Source organism: Cryptomeria japonica, chromosome 6 (genome assembly GCF_030272615.1).
Source record: "Cryptomeria japonica chromosome 6, Sugi_1.0, whole genome shotgun sequence".
NCBI classification, from domain to species: Eukaryota; Viridiplantae; Streptophyta; class Pinopsida; order Cupressales; family Cupressaceae; genus Cryptomeria; species Cryptomeria japonica.
The window spans coordinates 74,069,303-74,097,120 of NC_081410.1; the positions used below are offsets into that span (position 1 = coordinate 74,069,303).

The 27,818-nt window shown below is 38.1% G+C and overlaps 1 protein-coding gene across 2 annotated transcripts in view; it reads right to left on the minus strand.

Moving 5' to 3' along the window:
- Window positions 1-26,712, minus strand: part of LOC131064190 (serine/arginine-rich splicing factor SR45) — a 53,370-nt gene extending 26,658 nt beyond the window's left edge. For both annotated transcript variants that reach the window (XR_009111215.2, XM_057998233.2), the window contains exon 1: window positions 26,431-26,712. Coding sequence is in view for 1 of the 2 variants with exons in the window: in XM_057998233.2 (XP_057854216.2) it covers window positions 26,431-26,612 (182 nt within the window). In the remaining variant the exon portion in view is untranslated. The remainder of the gene's footprint in view (window positions 1-26,430) is intronic.
- Window positions 26,713-27,818: the final 1,106 nt, after the last annotated feature.

The window sequence follows — 27,818 nt, forward strand, 5'->3', positions numbered from 1 at the left end:
AAGTATATCAAATGTAAATTTAAAAGGCCGTAAATGACTCAAACACATTTCATTTCGTTTTTTGACCATTTTCACTTGCCCATTTGATTTCAAATTGTTCGCTCAATCAGAAGATGAACTGCTTCGACTCACTCATCACTCATCCTTCTCTATGCAACATCTCTTGTAATAAATATGTATATACCATTACCACGATATTAGGACTTGCCCTTGCCCAAACTAGTGAGTTTAGGTCCTAGGCAAACCCAATGACTCTGGTTCCAACTCACAGACTCACCAAGTCTCGTGTCTAACCTCCCGAGTCTATAGAAACTAGCAATTCCAAATGTAGGATTCAGCGACCAACGTTGGCACTTAGAAATGCATTACAAAATACTCTTCAATAATTTTTAAAAAACACATCAAATGTAAACTTGAATAGCCATTATGATTAAAACATAATTTATTTGCTCTTTTGCCCATTTTTATTTGCCTATTCACTTTCAATTGTTTTCACTCATTTAAAAGATGAACTACTTCACCTTACCCATCATTCATCCTTTTCTATGCAACACCTCTTGCAATAAATATGCTTATTCCATAGTAGTGGGACTTTCCAAGTCCTCATCTTGACTTGTCAATCTAGGTCCAAGGCAAACCCAATAACTCTATTGCTACAACTCACACATTCACCAAGTCTCATGTCTAGCCTCACAAATCTATAGAGACTGGCCAATCTAGATGTAGGATTCAATGAGAACAAAAGGCAAGTATCCACACTTTAAAAAAATTAAAAAAACACAACAAATGTAAACTTAAACGATCTTGAAGGAAATTAATGACTCAAACACATATCATTTGTTGTATTGACTATTTTCACTTGCACGTTTGCTTTCAAACTGTTTTCACTCTACTTGGATAGCATTTTAATCTTCAAAGAAATTCAACATTCATGTGCAAGGAGACAGTAGGATCCAACTGACAATGGATTTGTTCCAAGGAGCTAATATAAGGCCCAAGATACGTATTTCCAATTTCCAACATCAAGCATCAAGTAAAGCTACATTGAAAATCTACAATTTTTGCCTCAAATTTTTTTCTTTACATTTTATAGCTAAATTTTTACAGAATTTCAGTTTTTTACATTGTAAAATTAGAAATCTAAAAAAAAAAAGGAAAAGGTTTAAAACCCTAGGGTTATGTTATTTTATTTTTTTCCTTGCATTCTTGCTTTTATTTTTCTTATTCATTTTTTAAACTTTTTGTTGCAAATTTTTAGCTTTGTTGCTTGCATTTTTAAATTAACCTTAACTTCTTTTCTATCCATGGTGTAGGATTTTTTAACTCTTGATATGCCTATACCATACACCAATCACAAAAAAAAGGGCTTTTTTTGCTCTAGGAGGCATTAACCATCTCAAATACATTGCCTGCAAAGATAGATACGATTTTACCTTATGCCTAAATGTTCAAAGTAAGGTTGTAAGGGAGATGACAGTGCAGTTGGAGCCTCCTTACTAAACAAGTAATAGAGATTAAGACAAAACCTAGAAGAGTGTGCAACTTCCAACCTATTTGTGTGCCATACTTGGATTGGGGTCATCAACCAATTTTGATCCATATGGAGGCAATCCAACAATAAGGGGGCAGCAAATGTAAAGCAAATGGTCCAAGATGACACTTGGTGAGATCGCACAAAATATCTTATTAGTTTCACTAAACCCATCATAAGTATGACTTGCTTTACTAACATGAATAAGCCATGTTTGGGAAAGACTTACGATGTCATCAACTCAATGATTAAGAAGATGAAGTCCATCATATATGCAAAAGAACATGATCCTAACAAAAATTTCTTCGAAAAGGTGTAGTCAATTTGTTTTGAGAGATTAAGCAAAACGAAAACCTCACTTCATATTCTTGCATTGACTCCCAAATATTATAGTGAACAAATCCTTGTTATGGCAACAAGGTTGCCACCATACCATGATACAAAAAGCACTTACTAAGCCCTTCCCTAAACATTGTATGGAGGATGCAATTGGAAAATAGTTTGTTGATTTTGCAGCCCCCAACTACATCCTCCAAAGGTCAAAGTATTTCCACTATCTATGGCAAGTATGGGAAGGGTTCTCACTCTTGGGGGTACCTTAATGACAAATAAATTGCTACACCTCCAAATTCTTCCAATCAAAATTTTATCACAAGCAAGTTTGTTAATATTTACCCATTTGCTAAGATCCTCTATGAGTACCAATGGAGTTGGGAGGACAAGTATATGCTTCCTCTGAAACTGTGGTATCTAGCTTTCAACCTTACCACGAAATCCTTTGACAAAATTCCAACTTGGGTAAGACTTCCATACCTCCCTTTACAATTTTGGTTTGAATCTTGTTTTGAAGTTATTGGAGACACTCTGGGCAAATTTTTGGGGGTGGATGAGGGTTCCTTAGGGTTGCAACACACAACCTTTGCCCATATATTGGTAGAGATGGATTTGAAGAAAGGTTTCCTTGCTAATTTAATTTTAAAATCTGGAGAGGGGAGTTGGTTGCAACTAGTGGATTATGAGGGCATCCCTTTTAGATGTCGTAGATGTTTCCAGATTAAACAACGCTACAAATTGTGATAAAAAAAAATCAAAGAAATAGGGTACATGGTGGAAGGAGGTTTCTAATAGGCATTATGTCGTGGAAAATTGTAGCCAAAACAATTCCCCAAGAGATTTAAATGAGAAGGGAGTCGTTCATAACTAGCAAAACAAAATTTCCGCAACACAATGCAATGGTCCTTTGTCATCCATGCCCTTAGGTGATTTAGGGACTTTGGCTACTGACAATGTTAACACTGATAATAGAGCTGACATGGAAGGTAAATGTAGTATTCTGGATGTGAGGGCAAGAAATAGTTCAAAGGCTAAGTGGTGTGATGGTCTAGAGTAAAATGAAAGACAAGTTTATTCAAGGAGCATGAATGAGAGGGGGAGGACTACTATGAAAGAATCTAAAGCGGAGATGCTAGAAGCAGATACACAAGAGGAACGATGGACAGAGGTGAAGAGGAAGAGAGATAAAAAATTAAGGGAGGAAGGTTCCTTAAATATGCTTCTCTGCTCACATTATAGGGGCCGAGTAAAAATCAATATCTAATTGTTGACCTATTAATGGATCCTACACTTTGATGCATTGTTAGTCGGGGGGGTGGCCCCTCAGTTGTAGCCCCACTTGGTTCGGGCCAAGTTAAAACCCAATATCTTAATACAAATAAAGTCTATTGATCAAAAAAAAATTACCCACTTACTAAATTTTATATTTTTCACATTAAAAATTACTATTTTCCAATTTGACGTTTAATTTATAATTTATTAATTTAACAACTCTAACAAGAACCCATTTTGCTTCAAAAAGTTGCTAGTCCTTGTTCATTTGAATGGAATTCGTGTACATACTCTTCTGTCCACACAACGAGAGGAAACCAATTGGCATCAACTTCAAGTAAAGCAAGGGAAATAACTTACAAGCATTCCAAAATTGGGCCTTCTTAGAATAAAGAAAAATGATGTATACAAGGAGAAAAGAAGTTGTGAGATGTAGATCCAAAGAAAAAAGACTTGGATATTTAATTTGTTGCACAATCTTCAATTTTTGAGGAGTCAACTAGCAAGCATACCTTTAGTCTGAGTGACAGTTGACTCCATGTTGTTCTCCTATTCTACTTGCATAATCTAATATTAATGATGATGTTGATTACTAAGTGTATTACTATTATTTTAATATTGAACAAATCTATCACGAGTATGACATTCAAGTTTCACAAATTGATATCAATTTAGTATTAGTGTATTTCAAATTTTTAAATTTGTAGTGGTTTTGTTTAGCATGTGCCTAATATATGGTATTCCAAACTTCTGTTTTTAAGCTGCATATATATTATGTTTTGTACAGACGTACACAAAACATACCCAACACCCCCCTCCCCACAAAGAACGTTCTGCCATATATCATACCCATGGACCCATACCCTATACCAATTTTGTAGCTTAGCTTTTGGAGTTCATGTGAGAAGTTTGTGGCATTTTTCACTTATTTTGTTGTTTAACTGTGTGCACAGCAGATCTAATTGATTAGTTTGTCTTTTCAATTTATTTTAAAATAAGATACAAGATGATTAGTTTTTCCCTTATAATCCACAATTTCAATGGTTTTTCAATTTGCTGAGTTTTACCAGGTCTGAGCTAAGTTTTTGTCACTGAACCTGAGACTGACGCAAAAAATGGTTTGATAAGTCTTTGCTGAGTCCAAGTCTCAACATTATAGTATCTACACTTACATCAAAAGCAGCATGTGTTTCTTGGTCTAATAACATACACATTTCTGCATCGCCATCACCTCTTAGGGCCTTTCACCATGCACAAACCTTTCAAGTTATTGTAATTCCGATTCAACTTTTTACTCGCCTTTGCTCCCAATAAGCCAATCTGTTTTATATTTGCACATCTATTGTTGTTTATACTTTATACTAAATAGCAATTTCACTCACAAGAGATCGAATCCTATACTTTAGTGTTATCATTGATGTTTTCAGTCTCTATTGTTCCTGGAATCCAAGAAAAATTCAATACAAAATCATGCCTATAAACAACTTCTTGTATAAATGTTGGCTTACGTCCATAGAAGTCTAGCATCAGGTCATGCCAAAAACAAGCTAATGACCTATATATGTTACTGAAAATTCCTCTGTGAGCAATTCTTCCAAACACAAATTGTAATAATGTAGTCATTCGACAAGAGGACATTGAGAACTAATAAATTTAATTAGCATCAACAAAGAGAAATTTCTAGATACTTTGATTTAAAGCAGCTTGCATAACTTGTAACTCCCTCTTAGAGTTTTTTGGTGTTATCCTCTCAATTTTACTGTCTACTTTATGTAAGGGAAAACCTTTCACAGCAATCAAGTGAGAGTTGAAATTAAAATGCACTACTTTGATCCAGGTTTTCTATAATTGGTTCGTTCATCCCACTCAAAAAGGATGAAAATATCCTTTCATGTTTGTAACTTTGGCAACAATGTAAACAGAATAATATAGAATTGCATAAGAGTTCAACTTCAACCATCTTCACAACTTGAAATGCCAAGAACCTAAAAGACCTTTCTATGCACTCAGAAGAAAGAGCCAAAATGTTCTAGAACTCCTTGTAGCAAAACAAAAGTACTATATATTGACAAAATTACAAACACAAAAAAAAGAGACAAAAATACACGTCACCAAATATTTAATAGACATAATATATCACCCTTATGGTAGGGTTTGACAATAAAACATCTGTGCAGGGCAAAAAATCAATAAAATCCTTCAATAAAGGGATAAAGTACAACTCAAGTCATAACCCATATGATAGCCTTGGCATAACAAGACTCGGGCAGGATAAACCAAATACACAATGCTCCTTTGGTAGGAGAGATTTAGAAACTTCCTCAGCAGATGCTTCTGAAAACACTTGGAGCAATAGACAATGAAAGGGCCATTGGAAAAAACAAAAATCAGCTCCCCTGCAGGCTTCAGAATCTATATATTTGAAAAAAAAAAAAGGCAAATAATCTACCATATGAAGACTACCATTCGGTAAACCATAAGAGAATTCCTGAAGCATATTTCAGTAGCTGCTAAACTTCCCTTCCCCCTCTGGCACCCACTAAAGGCATCCACTCCATAAATTCACTGATCTGATTTTGAAGATAAGTTTCCGTTATTTGTAACTCTCTTCGGACAATTCACTCACTAAAACTAGCAGCAATGTCCCCTCCACAGTACAGATCCCATACCATCATTGCTAGTCATACTCAAATATACTAGTAACACAAATAACCTCACCAAACCTAACTAACAAAAAGGATGTAGTGTCCCTCCCTGATTTATCTTTTCCTTCCGTGCTTCGATAGACTATTTTGTCATAGCATAGACCATTTTGTGATGCTTGGATTAGACTATCATGGATTTTTATGTGGTTTAGATGCTTTATCATGGATTTTGGACATATTATATTGCATTTGACATTACTATTTCATGTGGATGATGACATTATGGATTGTTATATGGGTTATTATTATGATAGGTGCTCATTTGATGACTTATATGCATCTCCTTCTATGTGTTGTTTATACTCTTTTACGATGATTTGAGGATATTTTATAATGTACTAACCCTAATTCATGATGTGAGATTGATTATAATACTGCTTGATTGTTTGCGAGTGTCTTTTATTGTCTTCGTGATAGGGATGATGTCACATCACTCATTGCGAGCGGGATGTGCCATTGCGATTCTCTATTCACTTGCCTGTATTGTATATTGTATATGTTGTATCGTGGCTTTGTAGATGTAGGAGATGACATAAAATATCATTCTACATTGTAAGTTTAAGATTGATTACCGTTGTCAGTCTTTGTGCGAGTTGTAGTTCAGTGTTGAGTTGTCTCTTGTTGGTATGTTTGGAGTGTTGTATGTATTGATTGGTTTAATTATTAATTAATCAAGTAATTTATATAGTTTAATAATGTTAAATTAAATTAATAGATTTATATCGTTTATAATAATAAAAGAAACAAATATAGTTGACAATAAATAAATATTTGGTAAATGATTTTATAGTCATTAGATGTTTATTATTTATTATTTATGGGCTTTTGGAATTATAATTGATATTATCAGTATTATTGTTTTGTAAAAATAAGGCTTAGATATTTAACTAATTAAATAGCCTTCAATTATTTATTGTGGCTTTAATCTATTTATGGCCCTTGGTTTATTATATTAAATTATTTGTTGGGCTTCATAGTTAATTGTGCCCATGAGTATTATCTCTTTGATTGATTTATTATTTATCTTCTTGGGTTGATTAAATATTATTCTACCTACCCTTTCGTGTGATTGGTTTAGTTATTGGGTAAGTAAATTAACTATTATTTTATTTACATTTACCTCGGTTTTTTATATGGGTTCGGTAAGAAATATTATTTTTGATATTATTTTGATTGGCCGACATATTCTATGGTTTTGGCCTGGTTTTCTATTTATTTGCTTTCCTGAGATTTCACGGGGGTTGGCTCGAGAGGTATTTTTTCTACGATTTTGGATTTGGATTGCTTTGAGGAGTTTGGATTGTGGCTTGTTGGATCTTCTTCAGCAAATTCATCCTTTCATTTTCAGCTTTCACCATGTTAGAGGATTTCTTGCTCTTGCATTTTCAGATTTGAAAAGATTGTCTTCTCTACGTATTCTCAGGAGTTTTTGGGGAAAATATTCATATAGTTGTATAGTTTAAAGTTTTAATTTATGTCATATGCATTATATACTATAGTTGAAACTATATTAGATTGGGGGAAAATTTGTATTATGTTGTGCGCAACCGTGAATGGTCGGCACTGCATATATTGTCTGAGTATTATTGTCTTGTATTTTTGGCTTCCTATGAGTTATTCTTTGGATAGGAACTGAGACTTGGCCTTGTTATACCCTTTTATAGAATGCTGGAGAGAGTCGGGAATTCATTTTAATTTCTGTAATTTTTCTGTGTTCTGGCTCAATGCCGTGTCGACCATTTTTTGGAAATCTTCTACTATGGTTTATGGTTTGATGTTTTGTTTATATCATTTATTTCCTATGATTTGGGCATTCTCTTTTGAGCCTTTATTTGTAAATTTTCTATACTTGACTGATTTTATTTTATTCCCATAAGTTTCATGTTTTCGTCTGAGTTTTTTTAGTAAATGTGCTAAAAGGACATATGCGCTATTTAGTTAAGTATATGCATTGTTTTACCTGTCAAATGCGCTGTTTTGTTTCTCGTATGCACTGCAAAACGATTCAAATGCGCTGAAACCTTATAGAAGCACTGAAACTTTATGTATGTGTTGTAAATCTGAGTAAATGCGCTACAAGATTTTGCAGAAGCGTTGTACAATCAGGTATATGCGCTGCACAGTCAAGTGTATGCGCTAAACTGGGTGTTTTTAATTTTTGGGTCTATTTTCTATGTTTTCAGAATTTCAGTTGGTTAATCTGGTTTTCTCAAATCATTATGATGTCTATCCAGAGACTGTGTCTTGGTCTTCAGTGACTCTAGGATGTCCGGAGTAATGTTTTGATGAGTTATTTGATCATTTGTATTGTTGCAAGAGGAGCGATGCCTTGCTATGGATTCTTTCCTCTATGATGTTGTGTGGTTTATTTGACCTATGTGGTATACATTATTGGTTCATGTGCATTTATGATGTTCTATCTTGGTTAGCCGGATAGTGTTTTGAAAGCTTCCTTGTTTGATTTCGTGTGTTGTTGAGACCTAGGTGCATGGTTAGGGGGAGTGGGATTTTGTGAGTCTGTCGAGGTCACGAGGAATAGACTGCTAGGATTTTTGAGTAATAGAACCGGGGTCTAGACTGTTTGGATAGCTCATTGGAGGTTTTCCATTGTAATTTGACAAGTGATAACATAATAATTAATATTAGGTGGGTTGGGTAGAGTAACTCATCTAAGCAAGATAATAAATGTGTTTTGTAATACCCATCTCATGGAACGGAGATCGAAGTGAGGTGGTAGATCTGGTAAATGAGTAAACCGAACTCCCTTGATTTCCTCAAAGGTTGAGATGGTTCCGCATGTGTACCCTATGTCGTAGCATGTGATGACACTCTTTCCCTACATGTCGGTCCTAGTTCCTTATGTCTTGTTGTTAAGTCACCTCTAGAGGTTTCTTGGTTGTTTGGTATGTTTTCCTTGGTTGTGTTAGAGTTGTTCCTCTTTGGTTGATAGGTGTCAGCTTAGATCTAGAGTGTGTGTGGGATCTTGTGTCATCTCCTAGCACAAGGGGTGGTTCTTTTGGTTCCACATGGTCGGGTGGTTGGTGCCTTCCTTCCATTGGGATGTTCTTCATTGGATGCCTTGCGTGGATGTGGATCTCTTCTCTCTTCAGCTCGTGGATGGAAATTCGTAGCAGATTAATGTACATGATTCATTTGACGTGTATATGTATTTGTATTTGAGAGCTATGCTCATTGTTGTAAAAGACATTGTATTCATGTATCTAGTAGATGTTATTAGGGAAAATGATGTATCAAGTGTATCTTGAGAATGTTTAATAATGAAATTAGTGGATATTGAATCTATGGATGTGAACTTAGTGCTATGTGTGTGATGATGTAATTAGTCCATATTGCTATGGTTTAATAATGTGGTAATTGGTATTGAAATGGTTATTTGATGTTAAAAGAAAATAATGGTTCGGATTAGGAACATTTGGTATTGGTGCTTAAACTGAACCTTATGGGATGGTTGAGTATTCATAAATGGATGTAATCATTCTAGGATAAAGTAATCAATCATATATGATTATGTGAAAGGAATTAATGATAGTAAGTTAGATTGTATTTGGATTATGGAAGTTAAATGATATCATAATTAGGAATTGTTAAGTGTGTAGCTTAAGTAGTGCCGTAGAGATACCCTAGAGGAAATAGATGATTATTGATGTATTGTATTTCATTCCTGCTTGTGTAACATGGTTGGTGATTATATTCGTGATGACTAGTTGTTTATCAAGTTAATGAATGTTATCGCATTGTATTGGATGCATGTTTAGATGTTTAAAAAAAAAAATTGTTATCTCTATTTTGCATGTTAGTTAGTGTATTTTTCTAGGGTATTTTGGTGGGCATTACAACTCACTAAAACTAGCAGCACTACCCCCTCCACAGTACAGATCCCATACCATCATTGCTAGTCATACTCAAATATACTAGTAACACAAATAACCTCACCAAACATAACTAACAAAGAGCTTCACATATCACATTGACATGGAACACACAAATTATGGAAATGCAACATAGCAGCCCAATTTTTTAATTATCTATTTATACTTCAGTTAAAGTCCCATAGAAGAGGGCTATCAAGAATTTCTCAACAAGTTCTAAAGAGCAAAATTTGGATAAATGGGTTGCAATGTCCCCAAATTGGGATTAAATTGTTTGTGCCCAAAACTGACAATTCTAAGAAATATTATTACTAGCTAACTACCCCATAGCCAATCATAGTTTAGTTTGGTAGGAAAACTCAAAAGGGCACCAGTAAACTGCCCAACCCAACTAAGCCCAACAGAACGCAATACTCAATCATGGCAACTTGCCATCATAGTTCCATCCCTTGGGGTAATCTATTTGCCTCTCGCCCCACAAGCGGCAAGAACATCCAACTATGATTCATTCCATCCCTTGGGGTAATCTATTTGCCTCTCGGCCCACAAGCGGCAAGAACGTCCAACTATGACCAGTTTCATCCCTTGAGTTAATCCATTCACCTTTCAGCCCACAAGTGGCAAAAATGTCCAACTATGACCAATTCCATCCCTTGGAGTAGTCTACTTAGTTCGTGTCAGCCGGTAAACCGCATCTCCCTCGCTTATTTCCTCCAACTTGTTGTGACCATTTCACACATCGCCCCATTTAAAATGGGGACCCCCTCTTTTTGCTCTTTTTGCTCGCCTTTTTTCTCCATTTTTAGGGTTTTGGTTTAGTTTGTCAGTTGTCTGGATTAGGGTCAGGCCTTAGGGTTTCCCATTTTGTCGTTTTCAGGCCAGAGTCCGATCAATCTTGAGAGCTTTTTGAGCTTCCTCTTGTAGGATGCAATTTTGAATGAAGTGAATTCGCCAGAGGCTAAGAATGTTTGTCTAGTTTCAATTGGAATTTTTAGTGCAACTCCGATTTTAGCTAAGTGTTAATGATGAGATTTTTTATTTTTGTCCGATTGAATGGTTTTGACCAAATTTTGAGAATTTTGATAATTGATCCCGGGCATTGGAAATGACTTGTTTTTGCCTTGTGAAGTGATTAAACCCTTGAAATCTTGATATTTTGGCCTGTGGAAGCAAAATTGCTCCTGTCCCTCAATGAAGGACCGGAGCTCGTTTCTCAAAATTTTACTGTCTCTGCAGGATCAAGACGAATTTTTGATTGAAAGTGATAAAGGGAGGCATGTTCTTTCCGTTGAATATAATTTGAAGAATTTCACAAACACAAAAATGTGTTAGGAGCAAAAATCGCTCCTGTCCCTCAGTGAAGGACCGGAGCTTAAAACCTAAAATTACCTTGTCCTTGCAGGATTTGAACGATTTGACGATTTGAAGAGATCAAAGGAGATATGTTTTATCAGTTGAATATAACTTGAAAGTGCCTTCGTGCAGAAAATTGGACCTAGAAGCTAAATCGCTCTTGTCCCTCAGTCAGGGACCAGGGCGAAATTCAGTGGTAGCTCCCGTCCCTCTCCCAGGGACCAGGGCGAAATTCAGTGGTAGCTCCCGTCCCTCTCCCAGGGACCAGAGCGAATTTCCTCATAGGGCATGTTTTGGGCAAAGATCAAGAAAGTTTTGAGTTTGAGGCAAACAAAGAAGGTATAATGAACCTGTTGAAGACAAATTGAAGATTGCAAGACGCCTGATGAACTCCATATTGGCCTAGGCGCTCCTGTCCCTCAGTCAGGGACCAGAGCGATTTTTGCCTTAGACGAATTTCTTGCCAAGTTAGAACGAACTCCAGGCCAAGGATGAATGAAAGGGGACACAATGAGTCCATTGAAGATAATTTTTGAAGTGAGCAAAGTGTGATGGAGCCTACAAATGAAAGTTCGCTCCTGTCCCTCTCCCAGGGACCAGGGCGAAATGTTAATTATCTTGCCTTCCTCCCAAGTTTAAACCACTCCAAGTCAGGATACAAGGAGGCAATGATGTTTGAAGTGTCTCGACGGAGAATGAAGTATCAAAGACCGCCAAAGATGAAGGAATTGCATTCTATGTCCTAGTTCGCTCCTGTCCCTCTCCAAGGGACCTGAGCGAAATATTCAAATGTATCCAAATTTAAGTTGCCACTCACATTTTAAGTGTTCGAAAGGGAGTAAAGAACATCGTTTTGCACTTTGAAGACAATTACAAGTTAATATGATGAACGATTTGCACTAAATGCCTAAATTCGCTCCTGTCCCTCAGTCAGGGACCAGAGCGAAATCTCCAAGGAGGCTTAAGTTTTGGATGTTGATCACATTTCGTACGTTCAAGAGGGATCAAAGGACCTCATTCTACATTGTGAAGGCGATTGCAAATTGATGGAAACAAGGATGAGCCCAGGATGCCTAAATTCGCTCCTGTCCCTCAGTTAGGGACCAGGGCGATATTCACTATATTGGTCAGTTCATCCAAAAATCACGCTAAGTCAAGGACGTACAAGGTTGCAAAAGGTTAGAGTATCCTTAAAAAGATGATGTGCAAAGAAACCAAACGTCAAATGGTGATCAATTTGAACAAGGAGACAAAATCGCTCCTGTCCTTCAAGCAAGGACCAGAGCGATTTTCACTAAATCTATCATTTGTTCCACAAGATCACATCAAGCCAGGGTACACAAGGTCGAAGATATCGTTTGGAAGGCAATGAACAAGAAGCAAAGGTTGAAAGATAGCAAATTTGAGCCAGAATACAAAGTTCGCTCCTGTCCCTCACTAAGGGACCAGGGCGAAAACCATTTAAGCATCAAAATGCCTTGTTAAGGACGAATAAAGTAAGAATGAAATGAAGGGATAACGTCATTGCTTGCCACATGATGAAGATTGGTGATCGAAGCAACAAAGATCAAGGAGAAAACACCAAGTTCGCCCCTGTCCCTCAGTCAAGGACCAGAGCGATATGGTTCGTATTTTTCAACTTCCAAATTTTGACGCTAAAACATTTTTTGAATTTTATTAAGTGCTAAAAAATCGATAAATTTTAAAATTCAATTAATAGCATTTAAAATTTGCGCGTAGCATTTAATTAATTATTTTTGCCTTTAAAAATCGGATTAATTAAAAACAATGGCATTTAATTAATTAATTATTAATTTAAAAATTGGGGCGCTTGGGGTTTATTTGTTTTAAAATACAAAAGTCGGCCTTTAAATTTATTTAAAATTTGCCTTATTCACCAAAGTCGGCCTAGGGTCAATATGAAGGTGAGCGCCTATAAAGGGAGGTGAAAATTTCATTTTCAAATCATCATTTAAACTTCATTCATATGCGATTTTGGAAGAAGAAGTGCGAATTGTGTTTAAAGAGTGCGAATTTCATTAAAGGAAGGTGCGAAGCATTATCAAAGGAATGCGAGTTTGAGTTGAGCGAACTTGCCAAGGCTACATTGAAGACCCCCCAAAGGTGGCGAAGTGCTAAGAAGGACGTTCATTTGAAGAAGATCGCGTGGAAAAGCTTCAAGCATCGATTTTTGCCTAGGCGATTCTCTTTATTTTGCATTTTAGAGTTAAACTCTCAAGTGAGGTATGGTGATGATCCCTTGTTTTAATTTTGAAATTTTGATCGTCATAGCCTTAAATTTTGAATTTTGAAATTTTGAATTCCAATAGCTCAATCGTTATTTAGGAAATGATAACTCAAGGACTTATCATGAAGTTTCCTAAAATTAATCTAATCTAGTTATACATTGCAAGATCTAGTTACTTATTATGAAATGTTGTGTAGGTATGGCGACCCCGAAGGCGGGAGCATCCACCAGTCGTCCAGCTCTCATGAAGGAAGATCAAAAGACCGAAGAAGTGGAGACCAAGATCGTGTCTAAGTGGAGCAACATTGGAGATACCAACTTGGGCAACTTCAGCACGAAGAAGTTTCGAGAGGTCCCTTACATTGGCAAGCCATCACCCGTCGCCCGAAGGATAATTGAAAGTGGCATCATTAAGGCGGTCGGCTTCCCTCCAGCAGTACAGTGTCATGAGTTGATGATCGAGTGTGCTCGTCATTATGATCCTCAATCCAGAACGATCGTGTCCAAGGAAGGAAACACTTTAGCTTATCTTTCAGAGGAAGCTATAAGTGAGGCTTTTCATCTTCCAGAGCACAGAGATATGGTCTACAAGAGCATAGAAAGAGCCAGGTCCATGTACGAAGATGATCTAGATGCTTGCCTAAGCATCATCAACAAGAACTGGTTACTTAAGAGTCGTCCTCGCCTGAGCAAGATCCCGAACACACCACATAGGATTGATTTCCAGGAGGAGTATAGAGATTTGATTACAATGCTCAACCGAATCACAGGAGCCCCTCAAGCCTTCTACTTTGAGAAGTGGATGTTCTACTTTATCCAAGTGATAGTTCAGGGAAAAGGAACAATGCATTGGGCTTTCCGGCATTCTGTTGATATTTATTACATTCAGAAGATAATTTTTGGAAAATAAAAAAAGGGAATAGAAACAACTTCGGATTATCATGCATTTACTTATATTGTATTAGTTCGGTTTAACTGAATAAAATCTGTGCCAATAAGGAATCTTCGAAACCCGATTTATTGAAAGGGATGATGGATGAAAAATTGTTCATAAATATACAAAACAGCGTATACCCTTTGATTCTATCAGATAGGGTGCTCGGAAAAGGTTGGAATAGTTAAATAGGAGGATTACTATGACTATAGCCCTTGGAAAGTCTTCCAAAGAGGAACAAACTTTATTTGATATTATGGATGACTGGCTACGCAGAGACCGTTTTGTTTTTGTGGGTTGGTCCGGTCTATTGCTTTTTCCTTGTGCTTATTTTGCGCTAGGCGGATGGTTCACGGGTACAACTTTTGTGACTTCGTGGTATACTCATGGATTGGCCAGTTCCTATTTGGAAGGTTGTAATTTTTTAACTGCTGCAGTTTCTACGCCTGCTAATAGTTTAGCACATTCTTTGCTGCTATTATGGGGTCCTGAAGCGCAAGGAGATTTTACTCGTTGGTGTCAATTAGGTGGTCTATGGGCTTTCGTACAGTTGAGGAGACTCAAGGCTACCAAGTCCTTCCACATGAGTTCATACGTCATATATGCCTTGATCAGGAGCTTTGAGTACGCAGGACTACCTCACAGAGGAGTGATTGGAAGAGGACCCGGCGAGGTCAGGGTTTGTGATTCCTATGTCCACTTGCATCATCCGCCAGGAAGTAACTACAAGTTAGTTAATGATACCTTCACGATGAACATCACAAGGACGTTGCAAGGTGGGATTCACAACAGATTATCTCAGGATGCACAGGAACTAGTAAAGAGGTACGGTGCTTGGTTTATCCAATTTCCGAAGTTTACTTATATCAGAGTTCATGGATGTCCTTCACCTCCATACATCTTGCCGAGATATCCGACAGACAAAATTGTGTTACTTGAGGTAACAAGATAGTTGGCAGCTTATGCGAAGGCATTCAGACACAGACATGGAAATGGAGTTCCTGTACCTATCATATTAGGCAATTCAGTTGAGGTATGTCCTAATGCTTTAGCCATGGATGACGCAGAGAAGGAGTTAGCTTTGTATTCTTTTTCATTCTTTGCTTTGAGAGAAAGCTTTGATCCACATGGATATATAGAGGAGACAGTCGGTAGGAAGTTTAAGCATGAGTTTCAGATAGAAGATTTTATGATGAATCTCTTAGACGATCTTGAAGTGAAAAGGAAGATGCATTCTAGATTGCCTTTGGATTTCATCAGGAAATGCAAGATTTACAGAGTGGCCGACCAAGCTCAGGACAGTGGCAGACATCTCCAGTCATCCTATGATCGAGAAAGCAAATCAGTAAGGCTAGATTGGAATGAGCCCGAAGTTGTGGATCTAGATGCTTTGATGGCTCCAGTCTTGTCTTGTACTCGCAGATGGGTTGATGTGCAGCATCAGAAGTTGAGAGAGCAAGGCATAGCTATGACTTTCACTTTGGAAGAGAAACCAGCCGAAGGTGGAGCTAGTGTAAGCGAAGGCAATCCTAATCCCAGAAATACAAGTGAAGGCAACCTTCGAAGTGCAAGTGAAGGCAATCTCCATCCAAGAGGTTCGAAGAGGAAAGAGAGACCTGAAAAGAGAGAATCTTCCAAGAAGAAGCAAGGGGCCAACCGAGATCGTTCATCCGGCACATCTTCTCGACCAGAAAAAAGAACACTTGAAGTGGAAGAGTCTATGGAGTCGATGGTACAGAATGATAAAGAAGGACAGGCACCTCAAGGGTCACCAAGTGGATCTCTCCAAGATTATGAGTTACATGAAGACAAGAACAATGACGAGGTAACATCTCCTCCCAGAGAAGAAGAAACACTGCATAAGGAGATACAGGTTAAAGAGACAAGATCGGCCATCCCAGATTGGTTGAAGGAAAGATTAACTAAGGTGATCGTGATTGAGGACGAAAACAATGTAATTGATTTGGAGAGCCTTGTTGGACGTTCTCAGGAAGTGACAGAGAAGAGGAAGGCTACCAAGATGTCCAAGATGATTAGAGATGAGACTGGATCCAGAAAATTACAGATAGCTACACCGGCAGTGGACAAGTATGAAGGGGAGATCCTAGCGGAGGAATATGATATAGAGACATTTGAGCTAGATCCATCCACAGCGAAACAGACAATGGATGATGCCACCGATTCATTTGAGGCCTTGAAAGACAAGCTTAGAGAAGAAATGGAGAAGAATAGAAAGCTTGAGAGAGAAGTCGGTGCATGGAGAACATATTTCAGCCATCTCAATGAGCCTTTAGGACGTCAGGATCCAGGAAGATCACCCGTACAGGCACTTCCCCTTCAATCAATTAATGAGGCAGAGAGATTCAGAAGTATGGTCCAGCGTATGAGTACTTGGATGGACAAATCTCATACAGTTGCCGTAGAATTTGCAACAAGGATGATGAAGACTATTCATAGGGCTATCCAAGTTCTTGAGATCATCCACAACTTGATGATAACAGTAGCCGCTTTTGCTCATACCAAAGATGTTATCATTCCTGTCTTGAAAGTAATCAGACAAGCATCGAGGAAGGTCTTAGCGCAGGAAAAGATTATGGATGGAGGACCTCACAGTTTGCTTCAGTGGTCAACCTTACTCCAGATGAAGGAAGTTCTCTTCGAGGACATCAGTATCAGATGTAGCCATGTTGAGGAGGTGATCAATCCGATCCAGGACAGAGTATTTGAGGTACTACGTACCATTCTTGGCAGGAGGATCGAAGTTGAGACAGATGTGGATTTGCAGGAATTGGAGGATAGAATCAAGGTCATCTTTTGCAAAGACGCTAATATCACAGATGAGCAACAGGACCAGATGTTTGCTACCATGCTCCTGATTGAAAAGACTAAGGAACTTGAACCTGAATGGGACGCTGCTCTTCTCGAGGCATTTGATCAGGTCATCCACTTGGAAGAAAGAATGAAGAATCTTCCCGAGATTCCAATTGCTGAGATCGAAGGAATCGTATCAAGATTCATTGCATATGCTAAAAAGGAGCATTGGAAAGAGAATAAGATTCTAGATGAAAGGTTGTTATAGATGACATGGCACTTTAATTGTCATTGGTCTATGTCTCCTAGGTTTTTGTGCCAAATTTAATATTTGGCTATGCATTTAATATTGTTCAGTAAAAAGGAGGCTATTTGTAACAAACCCTAATTAGGGTTTAGGTGTCATGATCTTGACCATTGATCTGCTTTCGATCTGGACCGTTCATTGTAATTGAGGATGCTATTTATACCCTCATTTCATTTCATTTTGTAATTAGAGATTAGATATCAAAGAGTTGGAAATTATTAGAGAGATTAGAGTTTAGAAGCAATTTACTTTTGTAGCAAGATTGAGTTTTGAAGAAGGAATTCAAACAATTGTTGTACATGATGGCTTTGAGATCAATGAAATATTGAAGTTATGGTGTTTTGTTGCAATTCTCTTGGTTATCTTCATGGTTGTTCAATTTTCTCGAATCATTCTCAATCAAAGTAGTGTGTTACTTCGAAGGACAAAGTGTTGGACTTGATCTTTGGTAGGATTCGCTTTCCAAACCACTAGCTTCTTGCTGATTGTAGGAACGCCTTGCGTGGTCGACTGGAGAATACTTGAATCACTTAACCTTCAATCGTTGTTGTATCTTGGATATGCACCTTCGTGGTAGTGTCTTTGATCTTTGATGTATTGAAAAATCATTTGTTACCTTAGAAGATCGCATCAATTTCAATTGAGTTGTTAGTTTATGGCAAAATTGAAGTTGGTAGAATCTCACCAAGCCTTGTCCACATTAAGTCATTCTTAGGGTTAGACTAGATTAGACCTCTTGCAAACCCTATCCTTTTGTTATTTTTTTAAAAGGCTTGTTTAGTTTACCAAGATCTTCGGCAACGTAAGGCCCCTTGATGACACAGCAATCACAACGACCATTGGTGCTTATCCACACGTAGAGACCCTACTTACAAGAACATTGGAGTCATCCTAACTGATCCTTCTTGCGAAATCTTCAGCAGTTAGCGACTTTATTCAAGAGAGGATAAGATGCCTTTGGGTATTTTATTCTGTGTATGATTGTGTACAAAATACACGTCAACACTACCCCATAGCCAATCATAGTTTAGTTTGGTAGGAAAACTCAAAAGGGCACCAGTAAACTGCCCAACCCAACTAAGCCCAACAGAACGCAATACTCAATCATGGCAACTTGCCATCATAGTTCCATCCCTTGGGGTAATCTATTTGCCTCTCGCCCCACAAGCGGCAAGAACATCCAACTATGATTCATTCCATCCCTTGGGGTAATCTATTTGCCTCTCGGCCCACAAGCGGCAAGAACGTCCAACTATGACCAGTTCCATCCCTTGAGTTAATCCATTCACCTTTCAGCCCACAAGTGGCAAAAATGTCCAACTATGACCAATTCCATCCCTTGGAGTAGTCTACTTAGTTCGTGTCAGCCGGTAAACCGCATCTCCCTCGCTTATTTCCTCCAACTTTACATATAATTGCTTGGGGTATAAGAATAGGTAGATTTCATTAATTTAATGAACATATAGTTTAACAATGCTTATTAATATCATACATAATATATATTAAAGAATATACATTACCGATCATATTTTATACAACTAAATATACACAACAAACATATCCATATTCATACATACTATCCTTAAACCAAATTTCTGCTTTGGTTTTTTGTATATATTTCAGAACTAATCTTATTATCTTCTTCTATTTTTCCCTCTCCCCCTTCTCCTTGGAGCATCGATCTGCATTATATACTTCTCAACCAGTCTTGGAAGATCATGTCTCTCCCTTGTTGCGTCCCTCCCAAGAGTGTTGTCTCCTTGTATTCTTACCATTGCTTTTAACTTAATAAATTGCTGCCCTTAGTTATTTGTATGTTGGTCAAGCATATAAAGGAGCATTTAAACTTAGACTTATCTTGTTGTCAATATAGACAAGTCGCCCAACATATAAATGATATTAATTTAATTTAATTTTTCCCCCTATGAGTGAAAATGTGTGCAAATAAAATGATTGAGATAAAACCTACCAATCTAAGCAAACACAAAAATCCATTCAACCATTCAAGATAAGGACGACTGAAAAGAAAAACTAGGTAAACAAAATAATATCAATTAAAATGCAAACTCTAGATTTATCCTTCGATTTGATAGTCCTTCGGTTTGATGTGCGCTCGATAAAGAGTAGATGCTAGATTTCACTCCATGATAATAAATGCAAAATGCATATTAAATTGATATGGATGTGTAAAAGATGAGTAAACAATTTGGCATTATGACGATATGAAAATGAAAGTGGATGCAAAATGAATGTAAGATGAGGATTCAAAATGGCATTTTAATGATATGAAAATGAGAAGTGGATGGATTGTGAAGGAAAATGAAGGGATTAAATAGGCTAAGCTAGAAGATGAGGAGGCATGAAAAAGAGACACTGGCCCTGAGAAGGGCAAGTGTCATGGATGGAAATGACGTGTCCTTGAGAACAACAAGTGTCATGGGGAGGAATGACATGTGTCCCTAATTTAAGATATTTTGGAATGTGCACACATATAGTGAGGGCAAGGGGATACGGTTGATTACAACCTGTGGTTAGCTAGGTGGATAAGGTTAGGAGAAGGATTAGATGAGAGTTAGGAGACATGTGGGGAAAGTATTATTAATTAATTCAATGAGGGAATTAAGAGGAAAAGTCAAAATGAATTAAATAATCAAATTATGCATTTGATGTATTTAACAGAAGAAGGGATCACATTTAATTATTGATTCATGATTATCAAATAATTAATTAAAAGGGGACTATAGCATAATTAATGAAATTAATTAGCTAGAAGGAGGGAACACTAACTAATTAAATAATGTTCACTATAATGGCGGAAAGTTTGGAAAGATTCATTCATAAAAAGGTGGTGGAAGGATCTCAGAAGGGCCTCATGCTATCCTCCGCGAATTTGATTTGCTCTCATCAACAATTTGTTGATGATACTATTTTAATGGGAAGCTCCTTTGTTGGGGAAGCCAAAATCATTAGATTGATTCTCTACCTTTATGAAAAGGCTTCTAGACAAATGGTTAACATTCTTGGTTGCTAACATTCTTGGTTGCATCATAACTAAGCTCCCCTCTACTTACCTGGGTCTCCCTTTGGGATCAAAACCTTCTGATTCCTTTTGGCTCTCTTTAATTGATCGGTTTAATAGGAAGTTGGTTGGGTGGAAAGGCAACCTTTTGAGTCAGGCTGGTAAAATTCAGTTGCTGAAAGCTACACTTCAGAACCTCCTAGTGTATGCCCTCAGTTTGTTCAAGATTCCCTCTAAATTTGCTGAAATTATTAATAAAATTCAAAAAAGATTCCTTTGGTTTGGGGTTGAGGAAAAGAAAAGAATCCCTCTAGTTGCCTGGGAGAATGTTTGTAAGCCAAGGAGATATGGTGGACTGGGAATTAGAAGCATTAAAACTTTTAACAATGCTCTTTTGGCTAAACAGGTCTGGAGATCTTATGACTGTAGAAGGGAATGGAACACTTTATGGCACAATAAATACCTCTCTAATGTTCATTCTTTGCAAGATTTTTTGAGTTCTTCTCATATCCCCACTGAGTCCCATCTTTGGAACAATATCCTCAAGGCTAGGGAAGTGGCTAGCTGGGGAGCCTATTGGAAGTTGGGGAATGGTAGAAGAATCCAATTTTGGGATGATTGTTGGATCGAGAATCACTCGCTTGCTTCTGATCCTACATTAGGATCTTTAAGGGATCTTTGTGTGGCATCTTTTGGCTTAATGGCGGCTGACTATTGGAAGGAGGGTAAGTGGGTGAATCTTTCTGTTGTTAGTCCTTCTTTTACTCACTTGCAGCTTTCCCTAAACTCTTTTGGTCTAAAGGATGATGTGGACGATGAGCTTATTTGGAAATTCACTCCTAATGGGAAGTTTTTTGTTGCTTCTGTGGATTGTTGTAAAAAACCCCATGTCTCTTGGTGTTCTAAGGTGTGGATCAAGGACCTCTCTCCTAAGGTCAATATGGTTTTTTGGCTCCTCTTTCTTAATAAAATCTTAACAACAGACAATCTTGTTAAGAGAGGCTTTTCTATCCCAAAAAGAAGCTACTTGTGTATGAGGGATGTTGAATCTGTTGATCATCTATTTTTACATTGCTCTTACACTTCTGAGATTTGGGGACTGGTGCTTCAGAAATGGGGTCTTTGTTTGACTCTCCCGAGGGCCATAAAGGAGTTCGTTCCCCAATGGAACCCGCCCTCAAGAAATCTTCTCTTGAAGAAGCTATGGTCCTTTGTGTTCCCTCACATGACGTGGGGTTTATGGAAAGAACGTAATAATCGTATCTTCAGGAATATCCATATCCCTCCTGATATTGTTTTCAAGAAAATCTCTAGAGCCATCTCCGATAATCTCTCGACTGTTAGCTCCAATGTTCTTTTTCAAAGTGGAATCCTTAAGGAGTATGAAGCCAATGTTGTCAAGGATTGGGATTTTGGTCATCTTCTTCATTTGGTCAAACCTAAGGTCAATCCTAGGGACAACATTAGTTGGAACTTTCCACCCCAAGGATGGGTGAAAATCAATTTTGATGGTGCGGCTAGGGGGAACCCTGGTCAAGCCAGCTGTGGGAGGGTGATATGGGATCACTATGGCAACTTCATTTCTGCTATTACTAGCCCTCTTGGAAAACAGACTAATAATGTCACAGAAGCTATAGGAGCCTATCACAGCTTAAAACTTGCTAAACAGTACAACTTTAAGCTTGTTTGGGTCGAGGGGGACTTTAAGAATATTATCAACTACCTAAAGGGCAAATCTACTCCGGCTTGGAATGTTGATATATGGATAAAGAAGGCAAAACATATTATTAAAAACCTTTGATAGATACATTATTGTTCATGTATACATACAAGCCAATGTGGCGGCCGACTTCCTTGCCAACAGAGGAGTGATGTGTAGGGCACAGCTTAGTTGGACCCGAGGTGACAAGCTGGACCCCGAATTTGCTATGCATTTGTTCCATGAGCGAAGTCAGGGGAGTAAAATTAATGATAACTCGTGCCATGATGACTCCGAGTGTTTCTAGAGTTATTGATACTTTCCTAATTGAGACAGGTGGCCAGAGAGGACGTGAGAATCAATGCGAACTTATTTTGCATGCTTTGTGGGCGATTTTAAACATCTTATGGAGTTTAACTTTCACTCTAAAAAAAACCTTTGCAGAGAGTTTTACAAAGAGCAAGTTAAAAATGGGTGGTGCCAGAAAAAGAATTGAGCCACCTAGTTGTGTGTAGTTGAAGAATGAAAAGAAGCTATGGCAGATTTTGGAGAAAGGGGGGTTCACTACCTACATTGAGAGGCTACAAAAGCGTAATCAAGATGTCACGAACTATTTTGCTCAAAACTGGAAGGATGGAACGATTGTTCTTCATGGTCAGAGGGTCCTGGTTGATGAAGCCCTTATTGCACAGGTCATTGGGTTATCTATGGAGGGTATGAAGTATTACAGAGACAGAGTGTATACTAAGCAAGTTGTGCAGAATTTCCCCAAGAAGGAGGCAGAGCGAGCCAAAATTGTCAAAAAGATGGCCAGTTACTATGACATTGCGATCATTAAGTCTTTCTGGCATAAGCTTCTTAAGGTAATCATGAATTACCTTACTTTGGATGGTCGTTATACTACGGTGTATGGTCATCACTTTGTTATATTGAATCATTTCCGCCATGGTCTGAAGATGTCTTTCCCTGGTTAATTTTAGTGACCACCGCAAGAAACCCTTCCAAGTTTCCTATCTTGCACGAAGGCCTGCTGATCCTTATTGATGCCCATTTTCGTGCTCTTCCCCCTGATGATTATATCCACATTATTTCTGAGAATGAAGAGACTAGTGCGGGTGAGTCTGACACTAAAGCTTCTAGGTCTGGGTCTGAAGGGAAATCCCCTCCCCTAAAAAAAGCTAAAATTGAAATACCCTGGAGTTCAAAACCTAAGGTGAGGAAGGGTATAAAAGGGCAAAAGAACATTATTATGTCCTCCTCCTCTACTTCTGCTGAGAATGGCTCCCCCTCTTCTAGTGAGAAGGCTGAAGATGGTAAGGATCTTGAATGTCCTAATGTCACGACCTCTCCTTCACCCAATAAGGAGACTAGTGATGTGGGCACAATTAGAATTGATGACCTTCATCTCAAAAGTGTCGAGCTTAACGATAAGAGGGAGGATTATGATAATGCGTTGGGCATGGCTCGTGAACATGCTATTGACACTTTCAGCATGTTCAAATGGTTGTTCCATGAACTAAAGGAGATAAGGATCAACCAAAGAGCCCTGGGAAGCAAAATGGAAGCGATCCCTATTGGTTCTACTCAAGGTAATCAGAACAATGAGGGGAATTGGACAGAGGATGAGAAGAAATCGGTTATGGACTGCATCAAGAAGACGGGTGAAGGGGTTGATCAGCTGAAGAAAAGGCTGGAGGATCGCATTACCCGTGTTGAGGAAGGCTATAACAAGATCCAGGACACCCTCAAAACTATAATGGCAAGCAATCACAAAATTGTCAAACAGTTTGCGATTGTTATGAACACTATGGTGAATAGTCTGGAGCAGCCAGATAGGGTTGTTGTCATTATTGGGGATGATGCTGAGGCGGCTCAGGGTGGAGAAAGACCCGTGGGAATATGGAGAAAAAGGCGGCTATTCAAAATGTGGATTACAAAGCTATGAAGACTGTTGCTGATACAATGAATGTCCTTGAGGCTGAGGTCGTTGAGACCCTCAAAAGCCTTATGTAACTGGGTCTGTGTTGTTTTTTGGTTGCTGGTTTTGTCTATGTCTGGGTTAGGTTTCCTTGCTGTCTTTTTGTGCCCGGCTGGGCTTTTGCTGTCCCTTTGGCTGTTGTTTCTAATGTTTTTCCATGCAGCCCATTTTGTTTTGGATGTTAATCTCTGATTCTATTCCTCTTAGAATCATTTTGTAAAAGGTTTTGGGATCCCTTCAAAACCTGTTTTTGCCTTAATCCAAAAACTAATTAAATAATGTGTAATTATTTAATTTAAAAGCATTCGGGATAACTAAATTCAATTAATTAAATTAATCAAATTTAGGTGTCTGCATTCCCTAATACTTAGTCGGCCCTAAAGCAAATTTAATTTAGATACTAAACAGGTCTAATTAAACTCAGTCGGCCCTCCCTATGGTGCTGCAATCTGGGGTATAAAGCTCTCATCTCAGACAAGGCATGACATGGGTAATGAGACAGTCCCTTGGAACATGAAATCTGCTTCTCTGAAGCTGTTCTTCGGGATGCTACATTTGAAAATTAATTGTACGTAATTGTGGAGAAAAAATCTCAAAAAAGCCTTGTTGGGCAAGAAAATTCCTTTAAAAAGCCTATCAGCATGCCAGCAACTTATACCAAATGACTGCCCAGTGTCTCTTCTCATAAAAATACCCACTCCACTTTTTATGGGAGCGACTGCTTATTTATGTTTGGTTATCTCATAGACTTTGTGAGCCAGACACTCATGAAAAATAAAGGAGGCATTGCCCCCTCCCTGTCACTCTATTCTTCTTCATTTTGTTTCCAGCTCCAAAACTTAGAATGTGCAATGTCAGATCTGGCATTGGGTTGGTACATTCGTTAAATTAAACGATATTTTTTTAATATGCAATGACCTTGTTTCTATTCAGTTGACATCATTACTTCAACAGAATGCTAACTCAGCAACGCTTTCCACACTAAACCCTAAAAGTGTTATAAATTGAAAAAGATAGCAAACATGTAGAACAGATGGACATCTGGAACTACAGTGCACCTAAAAAGTGTTCACCACTAACAGCTTAAATGGAATTATTTTGTTAGCAAATTTCTATTTTTCTGTCTAAATTAAATCATTCCTTCAACCAATAAGTTTCCTCAAATACCTAGCATAGACTTTTTTTTCTAAAAATCCCTGAACCTCACAAGAACAAAAGCCCTTGCAATAGGTGTTTCTATAAATTGAAATAACAACACGTTTATACTTTAAAGGAAATTAAATAAAGTAAAGTTTTCATGTCTTTCTGATGTGATGTCACTCAGAATAAGTGCCTAGAGGCTCTAAAGTCGGTATGAACATACAAGGTGGATATGCCAACAGATTAAAAACACAAGCAACCTACTGGCCGAGCTCATAAATGAACTAAAATTGATTAAGGCCAGGTGCAATCCCTCACAGTACAGAGCATACTGGAGCTTAAGTAGGTTGAAAGCATAAGTGAACTCAAATAGTCATTAATATTTTAAATAATTTAAAAACATCCAAATGCATACACCAACTGAAAGTATCTAGGCCGGATGCAAGTCTGTCAAGCACAGAGCTTACTCAAGCTCGTCTACACTGTATCGTAAATAACCTGAAATCGGCGCTATTTAGGCCAGGTGCATGTGTTAGTACTCCGGGGATAGATAATTTAAAATTCAGCCAAGACCATAAACAAGCTGAAATTGGTTGAGACCGCGTGTAAGTCCTGGCTGAGCTAAAGTCAGCACGCACGTAAATAGCGTGCAATTGGTTAAGGTGAAGTGCAATTCTTTGCAGTCCAGCATGTACTCGAGCTCAAGTAAGCTTACAGCTCGAGTATCCTGAACTTACCATAGTTTACGTCAGGTACAACTCTTTGCAATCCATGATGTAAAAGATCTAAAAGTAGGCCCAGGAAGTAAATAACCTAAAATTGGTGTCACCAATGTGCAAATCCTTGCAGTCCAGGGCAAGAGGATGCTTAAGCAGGCTGACAGAACAAGTAAGCTGAAATCAGCCCGGTCCGAGTCTTTACAAGTCCAGGATGAAAATGATTTAAATGTTGAGCAAGCACATAGACGACATGAAATTGGTTGAGGGCTGGTGCAAGCCGCGGCCGGCCTAAATGGGTGCACGCCTGAAAACAACTGATAACAGGTAAGAGGCATTGGGAATTAGGGCGTAAAAAATCTAGAGTCTGTGAAGCTCCTGGATAAACAACCTGTGAAATTATTCTCCGACAAAAAATTTGCCCAATGAAAGAGAATATAGCATACATCTTAAATCGAGTGTAACCCTAGGCCTGAAGTAATAAGGATACTTACCTTCTTTTCCTTGGAGGGTTTCGACCGCGTGACCTGTCGGAAGCCGAGTCGGAGGATAAAGACCTGGACCTTGACCTTGAAGGAGATGAGGAGGAGGCCGAGGGCGATGAAAAAGATGAAGATGAGGGTGAGGGTGAAGGAGACGGTGATGCAGCTCGCCCGCGCTCACCCTTCTTCGCCATTCTGCAAATTTTATTTTTTTTCTTATCAGATGAGGCGAAATTGCAGAGATATGAATGAGAGCATCACAACTTTGCGTATTAATAAAAATTAAACTCAGAGCAATAGGAGGGAAATTAAAACAGGAGTGGTTTTCACCGCTTTTGTTAACGTTTTGAAAATAGCAACACGACACCCATTGTGTTTTTTATTTTTATTTTTTTTCCGTTTTCAAATATTTTAATTTGTAGAATATTAAATTTATCATATTTTCATAATCTATGTTGTTGATTAATTGATTTCTGAATTCAATTTTATAAGAAGTTTTGTATCAACATTTTGGGTAATATTTCATGAACCATCCTTCTAGAGTTGTTTACCGACTATCATTACCTTCATTTTCTCACATAGGCTATGAGAACAAATTGCATAATCCACAACACTTGCCCCATTGTAAGTGTTACAGGTGAAATTCCCAGATTTTGCCCATCTAATTACACCGTTGCAGATGATTAAATCAAAAGCACCACAAATAGTGAGTAATTCTTCCCCAAAGTGATCGTAGCTTTTGCCTTCGGATACTCTTGTCCACTGATGGTCTTTGACTTCCGTGAGCCATAGAGAATTGCAATCTTCTTTACTGCAAAGCATGCAAGCTTGCTCACTTGCAATCCTAGCATTAAAATCTCCTACAAGGAGGATCTCACCTTGCTGAGCATAAATTGCAATATCTTTTTTCAAGGCAACAAAGGGATCTTTGTGGTCCAAACCATAGTTTTTGTATGTTTTTTAGACTTGTGGGAAAAATAACATGCTGCAATCCTAATGAGGTTTCCATTTTCAAAAAATTTGAACCATAAATATTGTTTGTTTGTGTCTTCTCTTTCTAGTTGAATTAGACGACCTTCTCTTTCTTTCACTGAAACCATTATACCTCCATGACCTTTGTCATTGCCTGTTGCCTTGTTCCAAACCGCCATCTTCGAATAACCATTAAATAAAGGGGTCATACACCCTTCATGCTCATTAGTCTCAGTGAGACAAATGATGTCTCTCCCCTCCGCAATAGGCCCTAACCTAGGTCCACGTCTCCACGGATAACCTCTGCAGTCCCAATAAACCAAACTCAAGGAATCATGGGTATGCGTTGATTGCTATTCATATTGACATGTAAGACCCAAAATTGGGTCTTCAACCACATTTGCCCATGATGACCTCGCACCTCTACT